At 37.8% G+C, this 27,354-nt stretch overlaps 1 protein-coding gene across 1 annotated transcript; it reads left to right on the top strand.

Moving 5' to 3' along the window:
• The first annotated feature begins 1,698 nt into the window (after positions 1-1,698).
• FHL5 (four and a half LIM domains 5) lies at positions 1,699-26,696 on the top strand. The gene is made up of 6 exons (XM_030490799.1): positions 1,699-1,781; positions 15,437-15,618; positions 17,893-18,067; positions 20,415-20,584; positions 22,713-22,899; positions 24,122-26,696. Exons 2-6 carry the CDS (start codon positions 15,460-15,462, stop codon positions 24,271-24,273), a joined length of 843 nt encoding a protein of 280 aa, XP_030346659.1. The 5' UTR covers positions 1,699-1,781; positions 15,437-15,459; the 3' UTR covers positions 24,274-26,696.
• The last annotated feature ends 658 nt before the right edge of the window (positions 26,697-27,354 follow it).

The raw sequence follows: 27,354 nt of genomic DNA, 5'->3' as shown, positions 1-27,354 counted from the left end.
TCTTCAATTGTACTCAATTTGCACCTGTTGGCAAAACCTCTGGTTCTGTTTTAAATGCTTCTCTGGGGACATCTTCTATTAACATAGTTGTGATCTCTACAGTAAGACAAATTTGAGGATAGTCTTTGAAGATTAAGGAAAGTGATATGCTGGAGGAGGTGTCTGTACTTTCTGGAAAGAACATATTGCATTAGAAGTATTTCTAAGTGTCATTAGCTCTTTTGACAGATCTGTGAGTAATGCTTTTTTCTTGCTCTGATTTGCGAACTTCAAAACGTACATGGTCAGGAACTGTACTTTCAGTTTTCTCTTTCTGGAAGTAAAGGCGAGAGAAAGCTATTTATGGTTCTCATTCTGGACTCAAATTCACATCTAACTTGCCCTCGATCTGCAAAAATCCCAAGTTTGTAAAGTGTTTGGTATAGATAAAGCTTATTGCTCACATAAAAATAAGAGAAACTAGTTCAGTCTAGTTTGTGACAAAATAACTGTCTTCAGAGGTTTAATAAACCAGACAGCCACAAATAGAGATGGTCAACTCTTGGCAATAATAATTAGAGGATCAGTCTTAATTGCAAGATATTACCTAGACACAGATGACCTCCAAAACCATGCCCAGATTTAGCAATTTTACCAAAGTCTTCAGAAAATGTAATACATCTTTAAAACTTTTAAGCATTTCTTTCTTCTATATCTGTGATACAAAACAGCTCCCACCCACTTGACATTATAGACTAAATGATTCAGATCTATTGGCTCTTGGATGTGGAAAAATCTGCCTGGAGGTCAGTTGTGGTTCATAGGCAACCATCCTTTTCACTCTGCTTAACTTCAGCCTGCATTTTTAAATGGACACAATATCCTTACTTTCAGCTGCGATCGATTAAAGATCTGAGTAGAGTCTTATGCAAAGTATAAGGACTTCTGTGTACTTCGTGCATGCAGTAGACCATCTGTGAAAGTCAGCTAGTTCCTGTTCAGTCCAAGCAAAAAGTAAAAGAGATGACTGCAATTCAAAGGCGGCCAGAACTGAGAAGGACTGAGAGAGAACCGAGAGGAGGCCATCGGTGCCTCTCTGCTGGTAACACGATACGAACAGCTTCCTGCCTGCTGGAAGAGTGGCAAATTGTTACAGCCTGGAAACTGTTTTAGCAGTGTCAGAGAAGTTCTGCTGGGTCCCCAAAATTGCCTGAAATTGGAGCAGTGTTTCTCCCTGACGCCCATTTCCTGTACATAACAATCAGACTTTAGTAATCATGACTTTCCTATGTGTTTTCTGGTGTAAAAGCCCACATAAGGTCATTTGGATTCGTCATGCATGGACCAAAGTGTATCTGGGGATTAATGACAATCCATCTTTTTTTTCTTTTCTCCTTGTACTAAACAGTTTAGGGTTTGGGGGTTTTGATTCCTTGGGGGTTTTGATTCCTTAGGGTTTTTAACAGAAATGCCTTTTTTCCTTTTGACAACTGTCTGAAATATTTTCCTTTAAGAACCTCCTACTTGGTATGTATTTGCAATTTGTAAACACAATATGTCAAAGAATTATTTGATTCAGTGGTGAGGCAGCCAGCTATTTGCATGTCATGAGGTCTAAGGGAAACAAACTGACCCTCAGCCTTCCTCCATCCAGCCAAATTCTGATGGGACCCTCAAATAGCTCTGGCAAACTGCTCTGTTTCTTTTGGACTTGGTGAATGCTTGTTTCTGTGAAGACGTGTAATTATTTCTTCCTTTATTTTGCTGCACAAGTTACCAAGAGAAGCAGCTTAAAACCAAACGTGAGTATTGAGGCTCTTTTTCATTATTCTTGTATCTTTTTCATTATTCCTGGTAATGTTTAAATGCGATAGTATACAAGGTGCCTAATTTAACATTTTGAGCAGGTAAGCAGGAACTTTTTTCTTTACACACAAAACTGCTGATTAAATTAGATGCAGGATTCTACGCATTTTCGGGTTTTTTAATTTTGCATACCAGAATAGATACCACACTTTGTTTGGATGCAATTGTTTTAATTTTATTAATTGGCTCATTAATTTATGGGAAGATTGTTTGGGGTTTCCTCTGTAATGAGATTAGGATTAATTTTCTTTACTCCAGAGAATAAGCCAACAAAAAACATGTATGCTGTTTCCTGTGACATTAGAATCTCCATTTTTATCTCTTAGCAAGCTGTCATAACTATTTGCTGTTGCAGGAAAACTTTCTAGATAGTGTCTTTTCTGATGAGGTAAGTCACTTTTTTCTTGCATAACTAATTTTAACACTTAATGCGGATTGTTCTTGACTTTTTTTTTTTTTTTTTTTTTTTTAAGTAAAACCAGTTTCCAAGCTGGTGTTTGCAGCAATGTTTCGACTTGCTATAAAAATCAAGTATCTCCAAATTCTCTCTCCATAAGACACTTTGTTTTATCTTTCAGCTCTCATATTTTTAGGATCACAATTTTGGTTTGGAATTTGAAGGGAATGAGTGGTATTGAAAGAATATACCACTGTTTACTGGAATGGTGCTGGAAATGTGTGCCTATATTGCATAATTGAAAAAGTATGGATAATGTCAGCAATAGTCCTTAAATTAAAGTATCTGTAATTAATAGTACTGCTACCTGATTTCATAATGGCATTCTTTTCGATAATGAGTTTACAATTAAATTTGGCTAAAACTATCCAATGTAATTTCCATTGCAATAATCGAAATGTTAGAAACTATATTTCTTTACGTATCCCTGTTTTCAGAAGATCTGTTTTAATATCTGGAGCTGGGCACAGAATCTCTTACATTTAGAAGACAAGTTTCAGATGCATTTTTTTGTTTGTGGTTAATATTTTTGTCTATATTTTTCTTCTGTTTTTGTGATGCATTGACAATTCTAGAGTATTTCAAGAGAACAGGCTGTAAAGGATTTAATATATTGACATTGTAACAGATTGCTGATTGTCTTCCCGTGTAATTTTATTGCAATGTCAGAAAAGTCACTTTGATTCAAAGTTGTCTAATTAGTAGAAGCTTAAGAAGACATACTAACCTTCTTGTAGGATTAGAGCAAAATTAAATCAAAAGCTGCCTGCAAGAGATTCTGATCGGTTGTGACCTTTGGTGTCTCTGGGTTATTTGCAGGCGGTCATATTTTATGAAGCATGTATTTTTGGTTGACTTGATGAGAAATATGTTCTGTAGGCTTTATACCAAGAAGCCCGGCTTACTTCATTTTGTTCCATATCTGAGTTTTTTCTCGGGGTAGGAAGGGACCAACACACAAAAAAAAAAAAACCCAAAAAACCCCCCCAAAAAAAGTTAAAAACTTTTCATATTGCCCAACCACGGACATACAGAAAGAAATGTTAAAATCTTACTAGCATGCTTCCAAATGTCAAGCCCAAATTCAGATGGTGAAACTCTGACCTTGTTTGAATGAACAGCCCTCCTGTTGACTGAACAAGTTCTAGATTCTGTTTGGGCTTTTAGATCACCTGGGGAATAAAACTGACCTGAGTTTTCCTGCACGCTTCCCTGCCAGTTAAGGGTAAGATGATGTCTTATGTCTAGTTCTAGGATGTTCCTTAAATTAATGATTTCCAGTTCAGCTGTTCTGTTAGAATCTCTAGAGCCCCAAGTTTGGAAGCTGTTGTGGTGAAATGCTGCTGATGTTCCGCTTGGGCTCCTGCAGTGGATTTCTTTTCTGGGAACAGGGTGCACAGATATATTGAGGAAGAAGGCTGTGAACTCCTTGTTTCATACATTTGTATTTTCCTGTAAAATGTAAGAGGGATGAAATAAGGACGGTTTTGTAGAACTATGCAAACATTACTCCAGAACCACTGAACTGGTGTATTAAAAAGTAGTTAATAAAACCCCATGACATAAAATTCTGTAGCAGAAATATAGCAAGGGACAAGACTGTTACAAAAGCTAACATATCTTCCCTCGTTGCCTTTTTAATGATGGCTAAATTAAGTTTCTGCTAGAAATCACCCTGGAGAGGAATTTATCTCCCTGCTTTAAGTATGAAAAGTGTCTTGTTCATTAGCCTCAGTGGACTTAGGTTAGCTTTTGTGAATATTCCCATTCTTCTCTGATACTGTACAGTATACATCAGCTATATGTATTCTTGTTTTCCTTTCTTAGACTAAGAGTTCTCTTTGAGTCACTTCGTTCATACTAGGATGTTACTTTTTTCTTAGCCATTGTTGCCTTTGAATTTGATTTTTTTTAGGTACTTACATAAGGACTGGTAAATTCTTGCACACCTCAATGTATTATGGATAATGGATCTGAACAGGCTGCCCTAGTTGGTTGCTGGCCTCATATTTAGAGGCTTTATAACTCAGAAAAATATTAATCTTCCTATAATGTGTCTTTGTGCATAGATAGCGGAACTGATAGAAAAAATGAGCAAGTGACAAAGCGTGGTGTAGTTGTTGACAGAGCATACACACAGGAGACCAGAATTCAGTCCAGAGTGGCCTGTTGTTCTGTGGCTCAGTTCACAATCTTTAAACCAGTTTTGTTACATTGGAGAGAAAAAAAAAAATCAGTTCAAAGCAATATTATCTGAGACTGTCTGGAAACAATTCAAATTCACTGGAAAATCCTTCATAACGAGGAACTCTCTCAACTCTTGTGGCCCTAAGAGCTTTGACAGAAAACTGGAAAAATTCCACCGAGAACATTTTACCTAAGAATATCAATCTTAACCCCAGCATCATTAAGGACAATTGCAAAGTTCACAACTGGAACATTTTACCGCTTCAGCTAATTTTGGAAGTGTTTTCTAGCTCTGGCACTGGAAGTTGGCCACCTAGCACCTTCATACAGTGCTTTTAACTATCCCGGGCCAGCGCTGGACACAGCCTGAGAAGCAGACCCATCTAATGGCAAAGGTGTAGTGACTGGCTTCTTCCCACTTCTCTGGGTCTGCTCTCTGACCTTGAGCAAGTCAATTACTTTGCTTTGACAAGTATTAACTTTTTCTGTAGACAAGCATCTCGCAACTGTGTTTTAGGAGTACTTTATTGCTGTTAGAAAAGCATTCTGAAACCTTTGAAAGGAATTCTGTAAAATACTTTAGAATATTAGGTTATAATTCCGTTTATTAGAAGCACGGAACAGTGTTAGGCTGTAAATCTATTTATCAGGAGCCCAGTTTTCCTCAAGCGAGCTCTTCAAGTTTCAAATCAGCAACATCATGATTCATTTATGTATTATAACATGCAAAATTGTGGCATAGTTAGAGTTCTGTTGTGAGTCTGGGATTCTACTTGCATAAAGAAAAAAATAATGGAAAATATTAGAGGAAAAACTGTTTCATGCTGATCTTCTGATTGTCAATCTTTGTTTAGTTTGAAAATTGAAGAGTATTGAGAAACATTTCGTATTAAAAGCTCAAAACATTTGGGTTTGGTTTTGTTGGGTGTTTTTTTTTTAATACAGTAGCAGAATTCTTAGTTTGTTTAATCACTTGCTTAGACTTTTAACTGAATACATGTACCAAATTTAACATAAATTAGCAAAAAGGACTTGAATTGTATTTGTTCCTTAATGCAGTTTCTGCTGTTGCTTGCCACTGTCCTCCTATTCAGACCAACCTCGTCCTCTAAAGCTGGTCAGAGTTACGGTCTCTGAGCACCATCCCTTACTGGAAATGGTCAGTTCTATTCTAGGTTTGAAAAGATGGTTCCTACATGCCAGGCTTCAAGTCATCCCTTGCATAGACTTTACCAGTTTCAGTGGACTCACTGTTCCACAATACCCTTAGGTTAAGCAGCATGTTCATCAATTGTTCCAAAATGTTAGAAAGGAATTTCTTAATCCTTACCAAATTTCTTCCCAAATTCTAAGACTTTACTGATGGCTTTTGTTTGCCTGAGTCAAATGTTGGGTGTTCAGATAACCTTTAGCGTTAATTTTCCTTCAATCAGAAGAGGACAATCCTACACTGGAACCAGCTTTTATACAGTATGTATTTATAATCATAGAAAGAAATCTACTCTGAAAGTCATGGTGCCAAAAATGAAAAAAAATTACCTTTTCACATGCCAGGACATTACAAAAATCCCAGCAGGGCAATAACTGAAGGGTCAATAACCTCTTATCATAATAAAGAAAGACAGAATACCATGGTCTGCTCCTTGCAGGGTCTAATTTTAAATCACAGCCACTTTTACGAAGATAGACTATGTTAAAATAGAAAGAAATATGTTTAATGTCTGGCATAGAGATTTTAAGGCTTAAGGAAAATGTTAGGATACCCAGTCACATAATTGTTCAGCAGACCTTATCTCCTAAGTAGGCAGAACAGGTAACCTAAGAAGCACAAAGATTTCAAGTACATGGCAAAGGTCACTGGCAGGACACGAAGAGAACCCAGGGCTGAGTCTCTCTAAGGAGTGGTCGATGTTGCTTCTCACAAGACGTGAGGATTGAAGTTAAAAGAGAGTAGATGCCATGATATACTCTATCTTGTTTGGCAGGACATTACCTCATCAACTAGTGAAGGCTCAAGAGGTCTTCGATTAACTTTTTTTTTTTTTGGTTAATGGTGTAATAAGCAGTCCAGGGTTTGTCTGCAGAACCAAATCCTCTCTATTTTCAGTGAAAAGTTTGGTAAGGTGACAGCCAAGGTTGATGGAGCTCTGCAAGCAGCAAAACTGGCTGTTCATTGGGCCTACATATCTAAATAACTCGGAGCAACGATAATTGAAGTAGGGATCTATATACCAATACTCCTTACAGTAGCCTTGGCTTTTCCTAAGCTGTAATGCCACCTAGTTCATGACAATCTTTTAACAGGGCTGAGATCAGAAATCTTTAGATTTGGTTCGTTTTGATAAGGCGTCATATTTTTATTACTGTAGCTCACGTGGGGTTTTTTTCCTCAGAAAACTAGGTCAGGTTGGCACAGCTTGGGAGAGAAAAGGAAAAGGCTGTGCCACTGCAGCAAGCGCTTTATTACCACTTGGGGGTTTTATGTTTGCTTTTGGGGGAAGGAGGTCTTTTTTTTAAATAGGGTAATGAAAATCCTTTCCAATTTTAGCTTGCTGCTAACATTGCTGCTGCTGATGATGATCATCTTTTTCTTACTGCTCATTTAATTTTCTTAAAGCAGTTCCAAAGTAGGTCACAGGCTTTTAAAGAATACAGCTAGAAAAAGTTGCACTGCATAGCCAGTTGTAGGGGGGTGTTTTTTAGAGGATTTTAATTCATGTGATGCACCCATTCTCACAAGACACAGTACTCTTCATCCACCTTTCTGTTCCTGAAATAAAATGTAAGGGTGAAGGAAACCTAGTCTCTGCAGTTGATGCATCTGCAAAGACAAAAAATGGCCTACTTTTTATTAAGATCCCAAAGATTGCAGTTAGCATGAACGTTGCCTACTGAAATTCTGTTACCTCTTGTTATTAGCAAGGCTGTTTCATTTCACGGTCTGTGACCACTTCACTTCCTGCTGTATCACAGGCATCATTTCTTACTGCGGTTGTTTGACCCAGGAAAGCTCTCAGTCCCAAAGGCAGGCTTGTGTCATTTTCAGGTAGAAGTGTTCCTGCCTGGTGCTGTTAGTGCATTGCTAAGATGCTGCTGTTTCCTTGGTGGACTTCCGCTCAGCTGTGCAGGCACTTTGACTTTAGTGCATTGTATTGAGAGGAATTGGGAGACAGATGTTTGATGGGCAGATGCTGTTCCAACAGAGATCGCTCAGAAGTGCTGCTCTCATTTGCATACGGGGCATAAACTCAGAGATAAAAGTCTCAGATCAGGACTTCAGCACATGTCTTCATTTGTAACTTTCATTCTCTTTTTATTTAAGCACTTCTTGAAGTATTTTCCATGATTAGGGGATTGTAGGAGTGGGTGGAGGCAGGAATAAAGATTGGAAGCAACAGATAGAAAGGGTGGTGGGGAAGACTTACTATTCATTGCCAGAGATCAGCTGTGTCCTCAGTGATCAGTTCTCATCTTGACCAGCTCAGCCCCAAATATTTAATGTTTCTTTTTCACTTTCAAGACATTTAGTACTTGCTGGGTTGTAAGTTGATGGAAGGAAAATACTTTTATATTTCCATGCAAGTACAATATGTTGTTTTCTACATTCCCACAATTTTAACCGAAGAAACTATAACCCAGCATACGTGTCCTTTTGCTATCAAATTTCTTCTCTCAAAATGAGGCCACTTTAACTCAAATTCACATCTTTTTTCCTAGAATAAAACACACCCATAAAATTGCATCTTCAGCAGAAATTTTTAACTTGATATCAAAAATGAAATTTAAGGCTTTACTAGAAATTTTTCTATTGAGAATTTAAGATCCATTTTAGACCGGTATTTTTCCATCAAATGTCACCTTTTTTAATCTTACTTTTCTAAAACAGACATGCTCCATTAAGAGGTTTTTTTTATTTATTAATAAATATTTTCTATTAAAATATATTAAAATTTTAAAAAGAAAAGTGTGAGAGAATTTTGATCAAGCTGACTGCAAAACTCCTTTTTCTCCCAGAAATACCCTGATGCAATAACTTTTCTTTTAATTTATGTTAGTTTTGGAAGCTTATAAATGCTTCAGTTTCAGAGCATGAATTCAATCCTCTAAAAGGGATTAGGAAACTTTCCTCATGAGAAGTTTGTTGCCTAGCCATGTTTTGTAGGGTTTCTTGCATCTTCCTTAGGATGGTTTTGCCTGCTGAACTGACAAAAAAAGAAAAAGATATGTACAGTTACAGCTATTTTCCTTCACACAGTCTTTAAGTCATTGCAAAATAAGTTTTAGATGTGCTTTCTCTGCTGAGTACTGGTAAGGAGTATATTTAGTGTAGATGTCAGTGCCCCAGACTCTCCTTTATTCTTCAATGTTCGGTACAGGGCAGTGTCTATGCTTCCTTCTGAATTGAGCCATGAAAATAGCCAAGATTAGTGAAGGCATCCAGACCTTTACACCTCTTCTGTAATCTCATCTGTAACAATTAACACCACCTTAAATTTTAAAATGATCAGTGAGGAAAAGGAGTTTTGTCTTGCACAAGTCTGCAACACAAAAATAAAAAAATCTTACTGTGGCTAAACAGCGTAGCCAAGCTGGTTAATGCCTTTCCATCAAAAAGGGCCCAGCTTTTGGGCAGTACTCAGATCTAAGTGTCAGAATGGTTGACTAAAGAGACACTGATCATGTTTCACACTCAGTGACAATACAGAAAATAATACGTGTCTCTCAATTTCACACATGGCTGGGACTTGAGAGTGTTGGAAGCAATTTTTCGCTGTGGAAATGCTGAATATACTGAAACTGTTTTTTAATTTGACAGAAATCATCTAGAATCACTGGTTTTCCTTTTCTCTTTCCTCTGTAGCCAAATTCATGCAATTCCACTGAATGTATTTCAATTGAGAAGGATTTAGCGACTATGTTTACCAAGTTTGAAATATCAGGAAACATTGAAATCAGTTGTAATGAAGAACCTAATTGCTTACATACTTTTTTAAATCTCACCTTTTTATTATCTTTGAAAATATCTTTCAAAATCTGTGCTCCAAGGACATAGACAGCAAAGCTCTAAAGCATGCATTCAGCATGCATTCAGGTCCTTATCTGCAAGACAGGCTGAGAGAGCTGAGGTTGTTCAGCCTGGAGAAGACAAGGCTCTCAGGAGAACTTACTGTGGCCTTTTAGTATTTAAAGGGGGCTCATAGGAGATTGGAATGGACTTTCTATTAGCACCTGTAGCAAAAGGATAAGGAGTAATGGGTGTAAAGGATAAGTTTAAACTAAAAGAGGGCAGATTCAGACTAGATATAAGGAGTAAATTTTTATTATGAGGGTGGTGAAACACTGGCACAGGTTGCCCAGAGAGGTGAGAGATGCCCTATCCCTGAAGGTGTTCAAGTCCAGGTTGAACAGGGCTCTGAGCAACCTGATCTAGTTGAAGATGTCCATGCTCACTGCAGGGAAGTTGGAACTAGGTTACCTTTAAAGGTCCCTTCCACCCCAAACTATTCTATGACTCTATGAAGTAAAGCAAATACCTAGCTTGCTGTAGAGGCAAAGGGGCTAGGCTATTCCAACCTACTCTGTAGCTGGTAAAGAGAGTTTGAGGGGTATAGGCTAGTCAAGTTTTTTCTGCACCAGCATTTCTGTATGTCTGCACCACTTCAAACACTTAGTTGAGGTACTCTTTCTCTGCTCTAGTGTGTCCTAGTTTGAAGTTTAGGTAGGTAGTAAATTATGCTGTACTGGACTAAAGGAAGAATTTAGATGACTACACCAACATCTGAGTTTGCATGGTGCAGACAAAGCAGACAGCAATACCAATTAAGGAGAAAATCACAGAATTCCTGAGATGCTTGATCCCCTAGTCAAGCCAGAGCTCTTGTCTTTTTCACTTTTGTTCATGGGGTGAAGACAGTACAATGAAGTACAGTGTAGTTACCACATCAGCCTCTAAAAGAGCTGCTTTGCCTAGACAGTCCACAAAACCCATGTCACTTGTGGACCTCAAAGAGATATAGTCAGATTGTTACAGCACCATCCTGGTTGGCATCCATCCTGGCTGTTTACAGCAGAACTTAACCAGTGAGAGCTCTGCACCCACTCAGACTCCAGGACCTAACTTTATATTCCTGTGCTGTGCCACAGAGATAAAACAGCTTGTTCAAAGTTAGCACCTGTGTCTCTGCTTTCCTGTAGGTATTTGTTTTGACTTGGTCTGTAATAGATACCCCTGGTTGCTTTTGCTTCTCTGGCCTTTTTTAGAAGAGTAGAAATTCTAGTATCCTTAAACACTCACGTATAACTTAAACATATCACTGTGAAACCTGCAGTTACTCTAAGGGAGGGAAGACACAAAGCAAGGGGATTGTCAGTGTTTTGAAACACATCATACATTTAACATGTGGGTTGATTTGGTTTTGGGTTTGTTTTTTGGTTTTGGGGTTTGGTTGGGTTTTTTTGAGGGTTCAGGACTGTTATTAACTCTAGTCACAAATAACATATTTCTGGCAGGTAGCAGGCTCCCAGAGAAATCAAGAAACTGTGATCTCTGAAACAAGAAAAGATTTCTTTGCAGAACATTGTTAGAAACTTTTATTTATAAAATAATGATACTATAAGAAGCTTTTCCTTATAATGATATTGTCAGCTTTATAACCTTAAGTCACCAGTGTATTTGCAAATGTGATTAATTGTTCACCAGCTCTCACAAAAAAAAAAAAAAGGAAAAAAAAAGAAAAATTAAGTCAGCAAATTCATGCAAATAAGAAAAAAACATGCTCTAAAATAAAAAAACATGTACATACTTGAAAATAAACAAATGTGGCAGCCTGCAACAGCTTGCAGGGTTGTCTCCTTCAGATAAATTTGTTTTTCTTATTCTTCAGTGTTGTTGCAATGATTTATTTTTCCATCCTTTTTCTTCCTTTATGCCTGTCTAATAGAGAGCTTTATTCCAATCATTGTATGCTCTTAAAGACAACAATGATGCAGTTCAATGGCAGGCTTTTTTAGATTAGGAAATTTAGCTCAGGAAATTTGGCTCAGGAAATTAGAATTGCCACAAAGCAAAAGATACAGTATTTTTATGTGCATGTAACCAAGCATTTTTTTCCTAAGATTTTTATACTTGTGTCACATAGGGAGACTAACATACGGTTATAGAAAATATCAAGATAAATTATTAAGAGATATATTAACATTGTGGCTGTGCTTTTTAGCTTCAGTGAGAAAACAAACGTTCTTTTCCTGATGGTTCCACATTCATCAGGTTTGAGATCTTCACAACCGTTTTCTTATGGCTTTCTTCACTGGAAGTCTTCTAGTGCTCTGCATTTTATAGGAAACCATTTGACTCTCCAGAAAGTCCCTCTCCTAATTTGTTGTAGCTAAATTCTATCTATCTTAATCTTCTGGAACAGCAGTCAGACTAGCCAGATCTGTTGTTTTATTTTCATCTGCTTTATAATTCCTACCATGAGACTGCTGTATTCTCAAATCTGACCCCAGGGACTCCAATTGCAATATCCTCACATTCTCAGCAACATCTCTCTGTGCCTCCTTGGAATATTCTAACACTACAAATGATATCACATATCCGTGCCTACTAAATACATTAAAATCAACAGTATTTAGCTTTGTTCCGGTTTAAATTGCAAAATCCTCTTTTCCCAAGGAATGAAGACATCACAGTCTTTCCCTGTGCCTAGGACACGAATTAGCAGCTGGAATGCTGGAGTCAGCGTTTCATTCCATGAGAGTGAATAGCATCAGACCTCCAGAGATTTCTTTAGTGACCTTCAAAACACAAAATCTAACTTCCAGCAAACTTAAACTAAACATATTTCTCTGGAGATTAGGATCAAAGCACCAGCAAAACATTCTACTTAACTACATGGCGCTCATACCATTACTTGTTTATTGGAGCAAGGGTAAGTGGTGCTAGGGGAGATGAGATGCACTTTTGCTGCATTATCTAGCGCTTAAAGTAGTTCACAAAGGTTACCAAGACCCTTGCCAAGAGATTTGCAAAAATTAACATTCTTTTTCATACTATCATTGCTTCATTCCCAAATATGGTCTTATATCATCATGGTAAAACCCCGAAGACTTTCTCTGGAGCAAAGCTTTGGGCAACTTGGGCATTTTACTAGAGGACACCCCCAGGCTTTGACTCTGGTCTTGGGGGTACTCTTTTAATGTTCTCAAGCAACCACTGTCATCTGTAAAACAGGAGTAATAGCACTTTACTCCCATATCCATATAGGTTTTTAGGAGGATAATTACATTACAAATTCTGAAGTTCTGAGGTATTACAGTAGCGGGTCTTGTTAGAATATCACAGAATATCATAGAATGATTTGAGTTGGAAGGGACCTTAAAGATCATCTGGTTCCAGCCCCCCTGCCATAGGCAAGTACACCTCCCACTAGACCTTCCTGGAATTGGTTGGCTTCCTGGAGAAAAATTAAAATAATAATAAAGAAAACCACTTTTTAAAGAAAATTATTGGGCATGCACAGTTTTTGCTAACTTAAAAACCTGTTGCTATGCATTAGAATGAAAAAGCAGAGACATATCTGCAGTTATCCGAAGCTATTTGTTGGTGAGTTTTGTGCAACAAAATGCACTGTAGGTAACACAAGTTCTTCACGTGTGTCCTGTTAGGATTTTGCTGTTGCCATTTTTAGGCTGAGATGAAAGTATGTTAGGAAGCTGGGGTACTGATTGCATGGGAGGAGATCAGAAAGGTGGTTCACTCAGGGTTATCCTCACAGACAGTGCATAACTCTAATTCCCACAAAAGAGGAATGAAAATTCCTCTGAAACTCAGCTTCAAGTCCTATGAACTTGAATATGGAGCCCAGTTAACCACAAACATTCCTTGATTGTCTCCCTAGTCACCAGTTGGTACTGATTCCTGAATACAGACAAAAATGAACAAAACTGAACCTTTATTTTGGTGATGATTACGTAGTGATTGTGCACTAAGTGCACTGCTCTCTGTCTGGTTTTTATGTCATGTTGTGTAAGTGTATAAGCTGATGGACGTCATTTTCTCATGTACACTGATTCATTCATTTCACATTCAAATATTTGATCTTAAGGAAATGGAAGTACAGATTCAAGCCCTGTTATACTGTTATTCCAAGAATATCACATAAAATACATCTGTAATATTTTAAAGCGAGTGTGTTTCCCACTTATCTGAGATACATATTATTTGATTTCCTTTCTAACCCCTGTCTTGCCTAGCACAAGGATTTAGGGCAGTCAGAAATACAGTAAATCAAATCACAAGATTTTCAATTTACATGAACAAGTTTTCCATAGCTTGTGACAAATGATAAAGTCATTACTTCAGAAATAAGCATTATAGCCTCTCTCCCTGGCCCCTTTCCACTGTCTTACTGCTATCCCTCCAGGAATAGATTAATAAATGCGTGACCTTATGCACTGGTGCCACCGGAGACCTGCAGTAATTGTTCTTTGTCACAGTTCAAACTATCATTTTGGATTACACCTCACAAAACAGAAACCCACAAAAAGACAAAGTGCCTTTTTGAAACTGAACCATGGATACAAGAGAGACAGTGAGTATACAAAAACAAGTATGAGGGAGTAGCCTTCAATGGAGTAGATGTAAGCTCTGTTATGGTTAAACACTCTCTCGAATCTTGTTCTTCCTTCTCTTCCTTACTCTCAGGCTTTGCATCTATTTAGGGTAAACTAATTTGCACTGTTAGTCAAAGTGCAAAGATTTCAGCTGCCCAAAGCCACTGATATGTAAATATTTGAGGAGACCTTCCCTGGTTGTTCTCAAGTCCTCTAAAATTTATGATTGCTGGCACTGGCTGCAACTACTCTTAACGAGTTTAATGAAGAGTGCAAACCAATGAGTCCAGCAGATGTTTCTGGGTTTGCTTCACTGGGAACTTTCTGGATTCTTCTTCCTTCATTCCCAGGAGTCAAGACCCAATTTTAGCAAAGTGCTGATGATCCAAGGAGCAACAAGAAGACTGAAATAAGTCTTCATGTCCACAATCCTTAAAACATTCAGCATTACAGATCTATAAGCAGATGAGGTTTGAATGCTTATCCAAGCCACTTTAGCCTGGAAAACTGAAGGATGGGAAACTTGTACAATTGGCTCTCAATAGATTTGTGGTATTTCCTGCACTTGTCTGGCACAGAAATATAATCTATCTCACAGTATTTTGGTACTGCCAACATGGAACCTAGTAATAAAGAAATATATAAGAAAAGACAATCTTTTCCAATAACAGCAAGGGAAACTTTCTGTGAGTTATGATTTAGTTTATTTCTTCTTGTATTTTGTTCTTTTGCTACGCAGGGGTATTTGTGTCACCTTATATTGCCAGCAAATGTTAGCAGCACAGGTGGGATTATGCAAAATATGTCTTGGAGTGCCTTGACTTCCTTCTGTTCAGTCAGGTAGAGGTGGGGGTATTTTGAAAAGGAAGGAATGAGCAGAAAGACAGGAATGGCAAGAGAAAGCCCTTCCTGTGCTTGCCACTTCTCTTTCTTTTGCCTTTTAACTCTGCAGTTGGTTTAATTTTTGAACTATTGCTTCTATCTCCATTCCCTGATTTCTCGATAAACCATGCCTCACAATCCAGTACATAATGTTCATAATGCCAGTAGTTGTATGTAGAGAATGTGAAGACCCATCAGTTATCTGACCTATCAGTGTGAATACCATTGGATTAAGCTGAAGCGACCGTTGTGCTCCCCATTATGTAGGTAACACATGGTATGTGTTGTTAAAGACTACCATTTTATAATGGAACAACCCAGCATTTGAAACCCACAGCACTGCAAATGACCAAGAAATGTCTGTCCTAATTTTCACAGGTAAAGCAGCATTACTTATTATTTGAGCAAGCAAACAGTCATTCACTGAATTACATTATTTTTCCACCTTTCCAGATCCTGTGGAGAACCCCGTCAGAATGACCAGCAATCACACAGGCTGTCATTATTGCCTGAAGTCTCTTCGTGGAAGGAAGTATGCTTTAAGAGAAGAAAACGCTTATTGTGTTGCATGTTATGACAGCCTGTTTGCCAACCCCTGTGAAGGGTGCAAGCAACCTATTGAGTGTGATTCCAAGGTAAAGATTTAGCTTTCACTTCTTGTTCTTTACTAAATTATACACAAATTGCTAAATTATACACAAATTCTTTAATGGCATATTCTATACCCAACCCTCTCTGTGGCCCTGTACTGGTGACGAGACCTGAGCAGAGCAGTTGTACATCCATGCACAGCAAGGAGACACAGTGCTATTTTCCCAGAATATGAAAGCTCTGGAGCCAAAGATTAGGAAATTTCCACATACATATACCTCAAACACATGGCAAGGCTGTGGTGTATGCGTGGACCACAACTAGATTCCATCTTTCACCTCCAGTCACTCATCAGCTGCAGAGACTGCACAGTACTTGAGGGATGGTAGGGTGCTGGTGTAATTCAGGTTGAATGAAACTTTGGAATTTCTGAGAGAAAGTCCATTGACAAAAAATATTTTGAGTATTGGAAAAATTACTTTCACTCTAGTTGTTGACATGCAGAATGCCAAGCTGAAGAGAAACCATGTTTATAACTTGTATATTATTGTCCCTGTCATTTGGAAACAAAATATATTTTAAGTTTATTCCATGCTTACTTTGCTCATCTCACAGATGGCATGTTAGTGGATGTTAGTGGCAGTGTTTCTGAGCTTGTCTTTTTTTTCACCTTTCCCCTTTTTTAGAATACTAGTTCATAATGTGGGTTCCTCTGTGGTCTTTGATAGGGTTTCCAGTACCCCGTACTTCAATTTAAAGCCTGTACACTTGACTTTGAATTTTAAGTTCAGATGAAACCTATCAAAATGCCTTTGTTTTGCCAAGTTCTGTGTGTAGTGTTCACCTTCTCCCCATGCTCGCTTTGCCTATGTTCTTTTGAAATAAAAGGTCAGAAAGTTATTAAAATAAGCCTCTTGGGAGGCCTCCACAGCCAAAATACTTCATAGTTTTCAAAGCACATTGAGTACAGCTCAGTACTGTAAAGGAATCATCCAAAGAAAATTCTGATTTGGATGAAGACACTTCTCAAACTCTCATCAGCTTTTTTCAAAAGCAAACTTGTACATGCGGCACCAGTCAGTGTCACCTGGAGAACATGTGCTCTGGGTTCATTAATCTTACTTTTAAAATGGAAAATTAAGAGGCAGATGTCAAAGATTGTTAACAAAAAGTCATGTCTTTGGACTGAGTGGAAGGAAAAACTGGAAGAAAAAAACCAGGAGTAACAAGAAAGCAGTACAACAGGCCAGAGTCAGCTAGAAAAGTGGCCCACAGAGATCTACAGCTGGTTGTCCCACCTCTGCCAAAGTGCTAAAGCTTGGCTCTCTTCCTCTCCTTCTTACCCAGTCTTTGTCTCAGGCTGCTCTGGGCAGATAATGTACTTTCTGCAAGGTTCAAAAACTAAAGCAAATTGAAGAGGTAAGCCCTCAGCACCTTCTGAAATGAAGCATGGTATTTATTTCATTTTTTAGCACTTTAAAGGGTGGGGATCTGACAAAGCAGAAAAATGAGATTGGATTTGTGCCCTTTTGTGATTCTTAAAAAGAAGACCTGGAAGGGTCTAGTTTATTTTTTAAGGTGGGGTTTTTTTAGAGATATGCTTTTCACTTGTTTTTTTAACCTTGGAAAACTAAAATCTGCTGTTTGCTCTTTTTTTGAATTCTTAGTAGCGGTCTCATACATACACTGTTAGCTTTTTCATCCCCTAACCCTGCTGAGTCTTAAATAAACGTGGTTTTTTTTCTGCCAATTGTTTAGGAGGAGTTGTATTAGGTGTAAACAAAATCAATGATTTTTTAATAATCTTCCTAAGAATCATTTTGTTCTTAATGAGATTTTAATTGCCTGTTTTGTGCAATGAGATGATCTTTCTTTAGTGTTATCCACTGTCAGATGGAAGAAAAAGTAATAATGATAAAAAATACATGAGGTTCATTTCAAAGTCTTTAGAGAATGCACTTCTTGTCAGGTGCCCTGTGCACAGTAAAAGTGTTCATCACTTGCCTCCCGTTAAGGCCAACTGTAAAATACAAAACTATTCTCCCAATAATAGCGTACCTCTCATGTTCCACGAGGAAGGAAAATTGCCTGTGCCAAAGAAGCTCCTAATGGCCTCTGAAAGGGATCTACAAAATACACGGACACAGTGATGTTGAGTGTTTACATCACTTCTGAGCACACCTCCCACCTGATGCACACGTCACCTTTTCAAGTCACCATTGCAATGCTCTCCATTTTCACTGTATTTGTGGGAGGAGCTGAGGGATAAAAACACTGTAAAGAAATGTCTTCATTAACATGGACTTATTTTCTCTAAGGATCTGGCCTACAAAGGCCTTCACTGGCATGAGCGGTGCTTCAAGTGTGCCAAATGCAGTCGCTCACTGGCGGAGAAACCGTTTGCTGCCAAAGACGAGGTCTTGTTGTGTACTGAATGCTACTCCGATGAGTATTCATCTAAGTGTTTCAACTGTCAGAAGACCATTATGCCTGGTAAGACAACAGGGACCCTTCAGTGAAAAATAGAACTGCATTTTTAGCTATAACCACAGCTTTGAGAATAGCCAAGCTACAAGGTCCTTAACTTTCAGAACAGCTTTCAGGTGACTGCTTCTTTGTGTGTAGTATCCTCCCAACAGTGAAGCGAGAGCAGGCAGATACCTCCGGTTTAAGCACTGACAGGGTTTATGGATCCTTAGAAAGAGTATTAGAGTTCAAGACAGGCTAAAATGTGTTCATGTTGAGTCCTTGATTCTGTTGCATATCTTAGGAAGCATATCCTGCTGTAGGCAGACAGAGCTATCATTAGCAGGAGTGTCAGATTAGACAAGACATCTGCATTTTTGTCTGTCACATTGACCAAACCTTGAGCTCATGCTCTTTATACCATTCCTTTTACTCAGAAATATTTTTTGTTTTAATTGTCAAAACATAACAATCTGTGTTCAAATCATTATCATAATTTTAACTGAAAAGAATATATTTGCATTCACAATAGGTTTACTTCCTGCCATTAGCAACCTTGAAAATTCTGCACTTTCCACAAAACTGCTTCTTAGCTTTTGATTGTGTTTGTTCAGGGCATCTCCTAGGCCTTTCATTGCTACCACACCAGTAAAGCTCATATAGCAGAGGCACTGCCTAAAAGTGTCCTCTTCAGAGGCATATAAGAAAAGCCACAGCACCGTATGTGGCAAAATGAAACAGTTGCTTAGGAAAGTGGGTTCCTAACATTTGGAAGAGTGAATTACCCTGGTTGCTTGAATCTCTTTAGAGATCATGTGTATAACTCCAAATAACAGCTGACTACTAGTTTGAGAACCTTTGGCCGAGGACATCAGTAAATTTGGCAGTGACATAGGAATTTTTACTTTTCAGTAGATCTTATTTCAAACAATATTGTCTGGGCTGTGCAGAATTATTGTCTTAGTATAAATACTAGGTTTCTGATGTTATGGTTCAAACTGTAACATTGATTTGTATTTTTACAGTTTATTTCCTTTTCATTACACGTAAAAGCTGTACTAGTAAAAATAAATGTTGTTGCAATATAGATGTATTCAGATTAAGGACGATATACTGCTTAAATTTGATATAGTCTAAAAAAAATGTTGTCTAATAGGCACGCCTTACTAGACATGATGAAAATAGTACCAGAATATGCTCAGGTTTGCATTATTATCCTCTGGTGTATATTCATCTTGCAGATTTCGCCTCAGAGTCTAGGAGACTAAATCTTTGCAGCAAGTGCTGAGGATGGGAGTAATAGCGCAAATAGAGAACCAAAGTGGCATGAGAATGCCAACCAGTTTCTAAATCATTAAATTCTTTGTCATCAGCTTGCTAGCTCTGTGTTGAAAAGACCCAATAGGCAAAGACAATGAAGTCAGCTTTCTGATCATTGGGAGGAAGCTGCAAACCTTTCGTGTTTAAATACAACTAGTAGTTTCTCTCTGCACCACAGTCCAGGAAACAGGTATTACAGGATTAATCAGTTTTATTAGCTATACTTTTCTTCACGTGGAAAGGATGGTAAAGCACCTGGCACTCTCTTTGCATTCTGATGCTAGCAGCAGGGGAGGAAGGTATGGTGGAAAGTGACTGGAAAAATCTTTCTCGGGTGTATGTGTATATCTTAGATTTACACACCTACATTAAGGTGTACAGGGTACCTGTACACAAAGCTGAGAGCTCTGAAACATCTCTGGCAGACATTTTACTGAGAGACTTTCTGTCCTTGTGCTGTATCAAGTTAAACATGTGCTGCATCTAGTTAAACATGATAAAAAGAACAGTTGATCTAGGACAGAAATTATGAGCTCTAAGTGTAGTGTACTTTATCACAGAAAATGTATTTGCTTTTAAAAATTTACCAGCTTAAGCTTAAGCTGAATGAGATAATGCATTTACAAGCGAACGAGCCTTAGTCTAAAGAAGAGAAAAGACAGGACATTAAGAGATGTACTGAACATCCAACAAATTAATCTTTATGAAAGTCCTACGTACCTGAATATTATCGCTGAGTTGGCTGGCCTGAACAAACTTTGAGCAACTGAAGCATGTCACAGAGAAGTAGCCTTAGAAGATTCATATAAGGACAGACTCTAAAAATCACAGCTTAGACAATTTAGCACATCTTTTGCGAGGTGATCATACGGCATTGAAAGTGTTCTTGAGATTTCAAGTACATACTTAGAAATGCTGTTAAATTGAGGATAAGTGCTCTCTCGAGTAATCCAGTACTGAGATGATAGAAGATTAAAAACAAGAGTACTCCATCATTTAAAACTTATGTTACAAGGCTATATCTGGTGAGATTGTTTGCTTTGGGTTTTTACAGGTTCCCGTAAAATGGAATTTAAGGGAAGTTCCTGGCATGAATCCTGTTTTGTTTGCCAGTATTGCCGGCAACCATTGGGAACAAAACCATTGATCACCAAAGACAATGAAAACTACTGTGTGCCCTGTTTTGAGAAGCAATTTTCTCACCATTGCTACTCTTGCAAAAAGGTAATTAAACATATAATGGAAAAATTGTCCTAATGAGGCAGTATTGCTCATGGGGGAGGGGGTGGATCATGTAAAATGAACTAAGAGTAAGACCAGAGTCTTCCTTTTGGCATTGAACACTGAAAACCAACTGTGTTCTTGCCTGCAGTTAATAGTAAGTTATTATTATTAATAGTAACCTAAGCCTGATTATATTTCAAATAAACGTACTGACCAGAACAAATATTTTGGGGTTCTTTAGTTATTGATTATGATTTTTAAGAAAGGTTGAAATTTTCACTGAAAGTTATGTAAAACCCTTCTTTCCTGATATTTTCCATTTTTGCCCTGATAAACATGCCTCCTTTTCCAACATTTTTCAGATATATTCATATGCATAATAAGCCACCTCAGCTGAGCAAAACATTCACAGTCTTGCCAGCTTTTTAAATGAAATCTGTCATGCAACAATCAGATAAAATAATATTCAGTTGTGAAAATTCTGGTCAAGAGTCCCACTGCTCAATACACAATGCTTCCCTTGTAGGTGCTAGAAAGCTTGATTTCTAATGAGGTTTTATTTTTTTTCCCCCAAATACAAATAAATCAATTCATCCTTCCCTAAATTTCTAATGTTTTAAAATTGTCCCTGGTTGATGAAAATACTCAAAGTATCACACTATCCTAGTGTGATACTGTTCTCTAGGGACACAGTTTAAGCTACTTTTCATGGCAGAATTTAACTTGTTCTTATTACCTGTATCACTCGGGAAGCAAAAATGACTTTTTTTTTTCATTTCATCAAATAACTTACGATTTCTGTAGTTATTTAATATCTATCTGTAAACCTCTTACCTCTAACAAAAGCTTTAAAGAAAACTTTGCTGCCTGTTTCTAAAGTTAAACTCTAGAAAGTACTTTTATATATTCTGATGCTTCTACATCAAGCCTTCAATTTGCACTAAATGGTCACATGGAAAATATAGTGATTCTGCTCTATGTTTGTTAGAGGCATTGAGGTTAGCAGCAGTTATGTGAAATAATTAGTATTTGCTTCTTAAAATTTCTAGGAATGCAGAGTCCCTCTAAACAAATTTTACTACTTAAACTTGCATCAATTCTCATAAATAAGAATTCAGCCTGAAGAGATTAAATTGCCAAATTGGAATCTTGAATTTTGTGCCAGGGATTTTGAGATTTTAGTGGAAAATCAAGTGACAGTAACCCAATACTGGAATGCTATGGGAATTGGGAAATATATAGATTTTTTTTTTTTTTTAATTGCCTGACATCACTCAGTATTATTCTTTATTTCCCTGAAATTGTATTCTCCAGGGAAATTCAATTGTGCCACTGCTTTTACTTAAGTTTCTCCAACTTTTCTTCTCTGTTCCAACTGTATTCATTCATTCATTTTCATTCATTCATTCATTCATTGCTGTGCATGTTACTTGACAGTAGAAACACTCTTACAGCTCATCTTTATCTCTACATAAATTTCTCTGTGCAGTCTCCCACAATTTATGTGAAACCAGCTCTTTATCACATGTGTGGAAGCCACAGAGCAGTGGAAATTTCCCTCTTTGGAAATAACCAGTGGAGAGCTGTGAGTGAGTTGCAGGGAATGAGAAATTTGATGACACAGATAAACACCTTTTTTTCCTTCTGACAGTGTAGATCTCCTTTCTGTCTCACTTCTGCTTCTTTCCTTTTTTTCTTCCTACTTAAAATACTCTATCTGTTGTGAGACAGCAAATGCCAGTTCCAGTTAGAGATTAGCCATAATCTTAGCATTGGTTCTCTCATCCACTGTCCATCACCGAGAACTGCTCTTCTGAGAGCATGCCCAATATTATGCCTTTATCCACATGTATAACAGAAAATTTCCATAAGAAGATAACCTGTTTATTACAAACCATGAGGTTATCCTGTGGTAGAAACTAGAGAATATCAAACCAGTGTCATATTCAGATCAACTGCAGTTAGTCAAATTGATATTCCAGATGAAAAGCAGTTGATGTGACCCCACTCTCTTCTCTTGTGCATATGAGAAGAGGGAAAACAGTGGAAGGACTTATGAAAGACTGGATAATCCTTCACAATTCACACCTTTGTTTCATTGCTCTGTCCTTGTTTTTCAATACATTAGGTAATAACTTCTGGGGGAGTGACCTACCATGACCAGCCTTGGCATAAAGAATGCTTTGTATGTGCTGAGTGTAAAACACAACTGTCTGGACAAAGGTTTATTTCCAAAGATGAGTATCCATACTGTGTAGACTGTTTCAGCAAATTGTATGCTAAGAAGTGTGCTGCTTGCAAGAAACCTATTACAGGTGAGTCTCATTTTTTAGAGGGAACTAGACACTGGCAAATCATCAGTCTCCTCTTAAAGCAGACTTTTTCTTTAGAAAACAGCATTAAAAATAGTCCCATCATAACGCAAGACTGAAGGAGTTAACTAGTAGAGAGATAGATACACTCTCCATCACATGTATTTTGCTGGGACATACGGATCACATGATCCCTAAATGCTCAGCAGTTGTTTTATGTGCTGAAAGAAGTTCCTCCATTGTTTGATTTAGTCCTTTTGCACTAAAATTCATCCTTAAGAATATAAGAAAAGGCACTTTTTGGTTCTTCCCAGGACAGTACACACAAGTCCCTCATGTCTGTAATTTCTTCAGCTTTGTTTTTAAATGCGAATGTGATGAAACTGGACAGAAATTAACTGCCTGTTGGTAAGACTCACCTGTCAAATTAGAAAGCTAGCCAAAGGCAACAAAGCTCTGTTGCATGCCTTCTTGTGTACTTAGATGATTTATAATTAGACATATGTGTCTTTAGTCTTGACAGCAGTTTTCTGAGAACATTTTCTGGTGTTCTGCATTGTAATTCTGTTATGTGTGGCCTCAACTGTTGAAGAGTACTGCCCAATTGTTACAGGTGCATGCTGCGTATGTAAGTGAACAAAGAAAATTATGAATACCCAATCAAATAGGCATGATTTTACAAAAACACCCAAACCAAATCAAATCAAAACAAACAAAAAAATTGAACAAAAAAAGGCCAAACAACTCCAAACCCCCAAAACCCCCAATATTTCATTTCAGATACTCATGCTAGGAAGTCTATGATCTGATAATTTCTTTAAGACTCCATCTTGAAGAAACTCAGGTGGAAATCATTAAATTCCACTCAGTGTTGTATAGAAACTATACGTATAACACATTGCAAATAATTTTAATGAGTTTGTTGGGAAGATCAGCAAACCTGAATGGACATTCTGATAAACCTATTCTGTTCAGAGTTCATAGTGGGATATGAAAACAAGCAACTTGTGGCTTTGCTTAAAATATTTCTCACTGTATTTAATTTTAGATTTTTCTTCTTTAAATTCAGCCAACGAAGGATATTTCAGACTATTGATTTTTGTTCATTTGTTTGCTTTGCTGTGTGAACGATAACCTGATCACACACCAGAAATCACTCTGTTGCATTTCTGAACCATGCTCAGAAACACTGGATTCACATCTTCTCTCTCATAATCTCTTTCAGCTCTTGGAAGTGCGAAATTTATCTCATTTGAAGAGCGCCAGTGGCATGGGGAATGTTTTAACTGTGCGAAATGCTCTGTCTCGCTGGTGGGCCAGGGATTCCTCACTCGGCAGGATGATGTCCTTTGCCATGAATGTGGCTCTGCTTCATAGTTCTGTGGAGAGCTGTACAGCTGCATTATTCTCACTTTGTAACAATGTACTTCATTACTCTGCAGTAAGAAAACCATATAAAAGGTATAACAGTTATTTAGTCATTCAAGTAGCTTTCCAACAGCAGTTTAATTCTATCATAGTTCTCAACTGCTTATGAAATAATTAAACAGCCCCAATACTGGTTAAAAAAGTAACGCAGAAAAGATTTGTGTGCATTTAAAATCTAACTACAGTATGTTTCTCCTTGTAACACACTGCACTCTGCTGTTAGAAGCTCAAAAATTTACATTTCATCTCCCATAAACCAAGGAGGATTGTGAAAAGTTTACATGTCATATGACTAACGCTGAGGCATTAGCACTGCTTCACAGGTGCAGACCTTGGTGCAGAAAGCTATGTCTATTTTGCATGTCCAAAATGGAGCATGTCCATTTTGCTATTGGATCATAACACTGATGAGAAAAACTTGTAAATATCAACTTCCTGCATGCTTCAGGCAAAAAAGCTGCCAACAAAGCAGGCAGAAATTCGGAGAAGGGGGTATTTTTACAAAAAAGGGCTTCTGAGGGCCAGAGCCGGATAAAGAGAAAAAAGGCAATTTTCCTCTGCTTACTGAGATTGCTCTTCAGAAACATTGTCTTTAGTTATCCAAAAAACCTGACTGACAGGTCTTTTCCCAAAATTGGTTGACTGTACTTAATTTTTCAGGCATAACCACTTTAGAACCTAAATAAACCCATATTTTGAGCTACTGCAAGAGGTGAGGATTGTCTAAGATTGGCTGCTGATGACGTACACTTTCCCATAGCTAATATGCCTCAAGACTATGCCTCCATTGTCTTCACTAGTCCTTCAAGTGCACGCACACACGATATATATTTTTATTAGTAGACACAAGAGACAATTCATGCTTATCCCTTTAACCTTGTACCTTTCCTCCACTCAAGACCCAGCAATCAAAGCACTGTTAATGGCCTTACCATCTCCACCCTGTGAGGTCTTTGATGCACAGTCTACCCCTTTCTTTTAAATGTGTGCTTGTCTATAGCAGGCTATAAGCTCTTCAAAACCAATACTGACTCATTTTGCCATGTGCCACATGCATTTGCCAATATTATGTCAAGAACTGATAATGTTGTCATTGCAAGCTAGGCAGTCCTTGCTTGTAGTACAAGGTACTAGGTAGCTGGCGTTGAGAAGGTTATACTTGCTTGCTGAGCTTCAGCACTCAATTGTCTATTATTAAAGGTCATGTAGAGCTGAGTTACAAGCATTTCTTTTCTTCTTTCATCAATATTGTGTATTACAGTGGCTTGATTCATGTTACAGTGTCTGCACCAGGCTGATGTGAACTGTGCAGTGATATTAAGAGTGCCAGATTTTTCACTGCTTAGCACTTGTTTAGTCCTCATCTTGCACATCTCTAAGACACACATTCTCCTTTAGACTCTGACCTTAAGTGCCTAGAGTTATTTGGCTGACTTGAGTGGGCTTTATTCATTCTGAAGACAGCCATTACTCTAGGTAGAAATGTAAAAAAAAAAAAAAGAAAAGAAAAAAACAGTATATGTGCATAGCTAAGCCAGAGCTGAACTGCAGTGGCATAAAATCAATGTGGGTAATGACTGACCAACAAGTACACAGCAGTTTGGTTTCCAGTCAATAAAATATTGATCTTTTGCTCTACAGTGTTCATTTTTGGGTTTCAGTTTCTTCTTTCATGGCAGCTTTTATTGCAGACAAGAGTTTCATTAGTTTATGCCTTTTCATTTTATCCGTGCTGCTTTCTTTTCTATTTTCACATTTCACATGGCTGATACAGGTCCTTGGTAAGACTTGGATTCTCACAAATAGAAATCTGTTTCATTACCTTAAATACATATACACACACACATACAGTAGTTCACAGTCATGTATGGTGTTCCAAAAATGTGCACTGAGTTATCAGAAATGAGCCCATTAGTAAATGTTAATTGTCTTAAATTTTAAATGAAAATGATGAATCACCAGACACAGAGTGGTCTGTGGGGTGTACCTTTTGTTTGTGTTGTGTGAAATAACATTCAGCAAATTGCAAGAATGTGGTTTAGGCCCTTTATTCAGTCTTGTCTGAACAACCTTCTAGCTTAATTACAAAGTGACGCAAGTACCAGGCAGTATCCTAAGACATGACAGAGTCACAGGTCAGACACACTGATCATGATAATCCCAATCTTCCAGCCTTAACATTTAGGGAAATGAAATTCTTCTCTGACTCATCAACTAACTATATTTTTGGAAATACCAACTGAATTATTTATTTCTCATGCAGTAAATACACTAGATTCAAATCTGAAACTGAGAATTTTTACTTCAAAGTAATGATAAGATATAAATGTGATTGCTATAAATAGTTTGAATAAAAGTTATATTAGGTATCAGTTTAATGTTTCCTAGTCTGTATCACCAGCTACCAATGCCAAAACATAAATACAGTAATATTCTTGTGCTGGGTTGGCCCTGGCTGGATGCCATTGCATTGTTTTATTTTAAAATATATGTAGTTCTTCCCTGTGCATTATCTGTCCAGCTCTAAGGTAATTGCATTGCTTTTGCTATGGTCAAGCTCGATTATCCACAGCTGCAATGATGTCTCTAATGCCCTCATCACATCTCCACTGTACTCATAGTAATCCCAGGGGACTGGGAGGGAGACTGCCATTTGGGACTAACTTCTGAGGAGTGAAGTAGGTGCCCTACTACCTTCCTCAGTGCTTAAGGCTAAACTTCAAGTTTTTAATGCAGAAATAGTATGCTTAAAATACAAAGACAAGCCCCGCAGTACGGTTACCAAGTGACACTCCTCTACCCATATTTCTGAATGTCGCTTTTTTCACTCTGAGACAACTTCATATAGTGTGAACAAGATATCAGCCTTTTCCTGGGCTACAACTTGTAAGATCCAGGCATGTTTTCAGCAGATATTGTAGCAGGCAACACAGAGCAGCAATAATGAATAATGCTGGAAGCCAGGATCACTTCCCTGCATTTCACGGGTTGAGACACATGCTCCATGACTTTTGCCTAAGATGAAACCTA

Source organism: Strigops habroptila, chromosome 6, assembly GCF_004027225.2.
Source record: "Strigops habroptila isolate Jane chromosome 6, bStrHab1.2.pri, whole genome shotgun sequence".
NCBI lineage: Eukaryota > Metazoa > Chordata > Aves > Psittaciformes > Psittacidae > Strigops > Strigops habroptila.
The sequence above is the reverse complement of the archived record's forward strand: the minus strand, read 5'-3'. Positions and strand labels throughout refer to the sequence as shown.

Coding starts and splice junctions, on each gene's coding strand:
- FHL5 (XM_030490799.1), top strand. CDS start 15,460: ATGACCAGCAATCACACAGGCTGTCATTATTGCCTGAAGTCTCTTCGT. Junction 15,619..17,892: donor CTATTGAGTGTGATTCCAAG/GTAAAGATTTAG, acceptor ATTTTCTCTAAG/GATCTGGCCTACAAAGGCCT. Junction 18,068..20,414: donor TCAGAAGACCATTATGCCTG/GTAAGACAACAG, acceptor GGGTTTTTACAG/GTTCCCGTAAAATGGAATTT.